Consider the following 6,000-nt stretch of genomic DNA (forward strand, 5'->3'; position numbering starts at 1 on the left):
GAAAACCCCAGGATGATTCAATATAGTATTTTCTTGTACTCTTTGTTACCAGAGTTTTCACCCTTGCTTATAGAACCATATTTCGCAACTGAAAAGCATAAAGCAAATCAGATTTTTTTTTTCTCCACTTTAAGGTATTTTTAAAGGAAAATGTGCTTTATGCAGTATAAAATGTAAAGAATCTGCTATTAAAAAAACAACCCGCTAGCTACATCTGAACCAACTTAAGCTCTCTATGCACCATGCTCGGCTTTACTATATCATCTCTTTATTGTGCTAGTGTCAGCCCCTCTTTAGTGGTGGGCTTAACGGCCCTCCCACCCATTCTCCACAGGACACTCATAATGAGGTTCTGAAAAAGAAAATGATCCTGTCATAGGCCATCTCCTTTAACATTCTTTAAGGGCTTCCCCTTGTTCTAGGGATAAAAACAAACATCATCAGGAGTCCAAGTGAGGCCTTGTCTCCTGGTCTCTGGCCACCAGAACTCCTGCAGGGCTTGGGAGGGCCTCAGGGCCTTGCACAGGCTGTTCCCTCCACCACCTTAGTGCCTCCTTCTCTCTCAGACCACTACTGAAACTTCACTTCCTCAGAGGCCTTCCTGGACCCCAAGACCAGGTCAGTTACCTACTACATGTGCTGCAGTTCTATGTCCCTTTTCTTTAAACCCTTACTAGTTACAATTTTACATGTTTTCGTGTGGTTATTTGACCGTCCATCTCTGACTAGACTAGAGGCACTGTGAGGAGAGTGGCTGTTTCTGCTTACCTTTTATCCCCAGTGACTAGCATATTATAAATACTTATTAAATGAATAATACAAGCTACTGAGCCAGAGTGCTATGTAAAACAAACTAGGAGAATGTTTGAGGTTTTATTATGCCTTTCATTCTTACCCTATTAAGCTCAGTTTCCAAATGAAAAGAGAAAGAAAAATTGTATATCATACAACTTACTAAATATTACCTACAGAATATGTACGTATCTGTATTTTAGATAAGAAAAAAATGATTCTCAGTATTCATCTAACAGCTCCATGCAGGAATCATAGTCATCAACATTAAGTACAACTTTATTTTCAGACCAACCATGCATCTTTAGATCAACACATTCATGGGACATTGCCTCTTAATCCCTAAATTTACAGTTAAAGATATATTCAGAAATAAGTATTATGACATTGAAAAGCAGCTAAAATAAGTTCTTAAGGTAAATAGCTTTGAAACCTGGACAGAAGTTTCTCATCTCCTAGAAATAGCTTCACAAATGATTTGGGAAATCAGCCTAGAAGCAAACACAATAAACCACCTTTCATATCCATTCTTAAAGTCGATCTTTCTCAAGAAATGATCAAACAGCACCTGATGTTGAAGACAGCCGTCGAGGCCTGACTCTGATACTCAACCTTTGGTTTGGGGTCAGTTTTCTTGCTTGGACTGGTCAGGAGTCGCTTCCTTCAGAATGTCCATCAGTGAATTTAAGTGAGTATGCGTTAACATTATCTTCTCTTTCAGCTGGGAAGAGAAATATACAGATATCAGGGCATCTTAAGCTTAACTCTCAATTTGCTGGTTCTAGAAGTCACTTCAAATTTAAGTGAGTGATGGGAGCTGGCAATATCTCCACACATTTCATAAATGCATTGGTTCTATTTCTAAAGAAGTTTATACCACAGAGTACAGTCAGATCCTCAGATATAAAGTTTCACATGAAAAAAGACCAGCCATTGCAGAGCGTTACGGCTTCTGTCTCCCTCCTTCTTACCCCTTTTCACCAGGTTGAAACTCCAAACAATTGGTAAGGAAGACAAGACTAGGGTAAGAAAGCTTGTGGAGACAGAAGCATTGACTAGTCTTCCCTCCTTTCCTAGTGGCAAGAACCTAACTCTTTGTTCACAGTAAAAAAATACCTTTAATATTCCGCTAATGGTCTTCAAAAGTAGCTCCGGTTGTCAGGTTTAGCACAGATGTTTGTTGTAATTAGATAATTTTCAATAGCTCTTTAACCTTAGAATAGCTATATCTAGAACCAAACAGTGGTGTTACTCACCTGCAACATGTACTAAAGACTCATAAACTTACCATGGAGTACAGAATAATGGATAACAGTCTTCTGTTGAAGTCAGGGTTAACCAAAGTAAGTCTTATTTCTGACATAAATGGCACAGTACACTAAACCTACTTTTTACGGTCCAAGATACAAGAATATCCAAAATTCATCAGGAAATTGTTTTGCTTAAACAGGTAACTCTAGAGCAGGGGTGTCCAAACTTTTTTCAACATTTTTCACCAAGGACCATGTGCGTTAAAATACACAAACAGCTGGGCCACTCACTCAAGGTGAAGTACTATTGCCTCACCTGGTTTCTTTAAGTAAACTAAATATATTTCTGGAATTTGCTGCAGACCAATTAACAATGGATTGCGAGCCGCAGTTGGCCCACGGGCCGCAGTTTGGACACCCCTGCTCTAGAGCCTGTTAATCTTACTGGGGTGCCCTTGGACGTAATGAATTATTTTTCTTTTTGCTGCTTTCAAGATTTTTTTTTCTTTTTGTCTATATCCCAACGTTTTTACTATGATATGTTGAACTACAGCTCTCTGCATTTATCCTACCCGAGCTTGTTGAGGTTTCAAATATGTCGGTTAATGTTTTTCATCAAATTTGAAAAGTTTTCAACCATTATTTCCTTGAAAAGTTTTTCTCCTTTTCATACTCCCAGCACCAAAGCAGACTTAGGTATGCTTGCTGGTACCCAACGGGTCTCTCAGGCTCAGTTCATTTTCCTTCATTCTTTTTCTCTGCTCTTTAGATTGCATAAGCTCATCAATCTATTAAAAGTTTGCTGATTCTTTGGCCAGTTCAAATCTATTGAGCCCCTCTAGTGAATCTTTCATGTCAGTTATTGTACTTTTCAACTCACAGGATTTTTATTTGGTTCTTTTTTATCATTTCTCTTTTAGGGATATCATCTATTTGATGAGACATTGTCATCATACCTTCCTTTACTTCTTTAAGCATGATTTCCTTTAGTTTTTTGGACGTATAATAGCTGCTTTTAAAGGTTTTGTCTGCTAAGCCCAACATTTGGGCCCTTTAAAAGACAATTTCTGATGCCTGCTTTTTATCCTGCATATAGATCATATTTTCTTTGTGTGTCTAATTTTTTATTGAAAATTGGATAGTTTGGATAATATACTGCAGCAACTCTGCGTACTAAACACAACACACACACCCCTTCTTGTGGTGTCTGCTTATCTGTTTAGTGAGCCAGCTAGCCTATCTTGTTGATGTCTGTTTCCCTCAGTGTGAAGACTCTGAAGTCGCTCCTCAGAGGACACAGCCTTGGCCAGGTGCAGTCACCCTGGAATGACAGTGGTTTTAGCAGGACGCTTTCCCTCTTTCCCAGATCTCTGTGGAGGCTGTCTGCTGCCATTAGCATCACACCTGGCTGTCAGCCTCCACTAACTGCCGGGTGATTGCTCTATTGTTTTTGACAATGCTCTGGAACATAAATTGCTCCAGTCTAACCCTTAAATTCAGACCCCTCGGCAGGGGTAGTGTTTAAGGCCAGTGTTTTTCTTCCAAACCCCAGGAGAGCTCTTCTTAGATGTCTATTTCCCTGATTCTCTTTTATAAACTAAGGTTTAGCTTCTTGCTCTCATGGAAGGACCAGCCTTCTCTGAATTGCTTATTACCAAAACTTCCTTCTTTTGGGGCAGCACCCTTAGACTTGAATATCCCACACACTGTTTCAAATAAAGTCAATTCCTCCCAGACCAGAAAAAGCTAAAGGAGTTCATTACCACCAAACCAGTATTGCAAGAAATGCTACAGGGATTTCTTTGAGGGGGAAAAAAAGGTAAAAAATGTGAATAAAATGGCAATAACTACATATGTAGCAATAATTACTTTAAATCTAAATAGAATAAATGCTCCAATCAAAAGACAGGCTGGCTGAAATGGAGAAGAAAACAAGACCCATACATATGCTGCCTACAGGAGAACCACTTCAGATCGAAAGACACAGACTGAAAGCCATGGAAATTTCATGCAAATTGAAATGAAAGGAAAAAACTAGAGTAATAAGGCTTGTATCAGACAAAACAGACTTTAATACAAAGGCTATCATAAAGGACAAAAAAGGACATTTCATATACAATAGCCAAGGTAAGTGTCCATCTATAGACAGTTGAATAAAGATGATGTGGTACATATACTTTTGGAATACAATGGAATATTACTCAGCCACAAAAAAGAATGATATTTTACCATTTGCAACAACACGGATGGACCTAGAGGATATTATGCTAAGTTAAATAAATCAGACCGAGAAAGACATACCAAATAAGTGATTTCACTTACATGTGGAATCTAAAAATCAAAACAGAAACAATCTCATACAGAGAATAAACTTGATGGTTGCCAGATGGGAGGGGGTTCAGAAGAAGGGATTAAAAAGTACAAAACTGGCATATACAAAACAGCCAGGGATGTAAAGTACAACATAGTGAATAGTCAATAATATTATAATAAAAATGTATGGTACCCAGTGGATTAGATTTACGGGGATCACTTCATAAATTATATAAATGTCTAACCACTATACTGTACACCTGAAACTACTATAATATTGCCTGTCAACTGTAATTGAAAAATTAAAAAAATAAAGTCAATTCCTTGGAAGAGCTGGTTTAGTAGATTTTCTTGGGGGGAAAAAAGTCTCTTCATTTGCTTTATGCCTTGAGGAAAATGTCTACAGATTTAAGATTGTGTTCTTTATAATTTTCTTCAGTTATGGCTGTTTTGCTGGGGAAGGGGCGTCCATGGTACACTGCAGACATTTAAGTATATGGTCCTTGCAAAGAGATCTATGAAAGACGATGGTGTTCATTCCCAGCATAGAGGAGACCACAGGAATGCAGGAGCTGAGAAGCTTTCTACCTCCTCCTGAACTAGACCTTACAACATGGCTTTTACATTTTGCTTTGTGTCACAAATTCCATAAGGCATGTCAAACCAAGTTATAAAGGACTGGTGGAGTATCACACCATTGCATCGTCCCCAAGTTCATGGGTACAAATTAGTAGGAGTTGTCTATATTACAGGAAACACCCAACAATCATGAAATTTTACCTCTGCAACCTTTTCTGGTAGAGGCATGTTGTGAATATCCATCTCAGATGCCTTTACTACGGCTTTTGTTTTTAAGAGATAGCTAGAAAAGAGAAAGAAAATATTAGTACCATACTACAGTTAAGATTATCAATGAACCAAACTTGCCCTCTAAAGAAATATCTGTCAAGCAAAGACTGCCTTCTGATTTCCATTTCAAGATTCATAATGTATTTTGTAGGAAAAACAAATTCTCCATTAACCCAATCAGAAAGATTCTCCTTGCCAGCCAAATACAGGAGACAAAATTATCCCAGGAAAAACTAAAGACAAAAACCAGGGTCATATGAATAATCATAAGCTTCACACGCCACCAGTAGATCCTGTAGCAGTTAGAAGAAAAGCAATCACATTATGACAAATACTGTTAGTTGCCATTTCTCACTTCTTTGTTGCTAGTGGAACTGAGATTTTGCTTAGGGCAGCTGTGTGCCCAGTCCTAGGAAATGAACCATAACTGTTCTAAGCCAATTGTGGCAATCATTCCGTTGTCACATACTTGCTTTCCCAGCTTAAGGAGATCATGTGACATAGTTCTAGCCAATAATTATTTTGCTCATAAAAGACCATTCTCATACTTCCCATATCCTTTTCTTTCCAGTTGGGGATGCTACCGTCTATAGATATAATGTTTATAATTGCAGCAGCATCTTGCATCCAAGAGGAAAAGGCCAAGAAAGCCAGAGATGCTTCTGTCACAGCTGAGCCATTAGAAGACTCCTGGAGTGGCCAACCGCCCCCACCCCTTACTTGTTAAAGCCACTGTTAGGTTTTCTGTGACTGGCAACCAACACTGATATAGATTGTCTTCCCAGACTCATGCTAC

At 38.6% G+C, this 6,000-nt stretch overlaps 1 protein-coding gene across 1 annotated transcript in view; it reads right to left on the minus strand.

The window, feature by feature from the left end:
• Positions 1 to 1,309: 1,309 nt before the first annotated feature.
• The window catches only part of OIP5 (Opa interacting protein 5), a 10,306-nt gene continuing 5,615 nt past the window's right edge, over positions 1,310 to 6,000 (minus strand). The window contains exons 4-5 of the mRNA XM_081048808.1: positions 5,136 to 5,217; positions 1,310 to 1,513 (exon numbers count right to left, since the gene is read on the minus strand). Coding sequence (XP_080904934.1) covers positions 1,418 to 1,513; positions 5,136 to 5,217 — 178 coding nt within the window. The 3' untranslated portion in view covers positions 1,310 to 1,417. The remainder of the gene's footprint in view (positions 1,514 to 5,135; positions 5,218 to 6,000) is intronic.

This window comes from Rhinolophus hipposideros (assembly GCF_964194185.1).
Source record: "Rhinolophus hipposideros genome assembly, chromosome: 5".
Lineage (NCBI taxonomy): Eukaryota > Metazoa > Chordata > Mammalia > Chiroptera > Rhinolophidae > Rhinolophus > Rhinolophus hipposideros.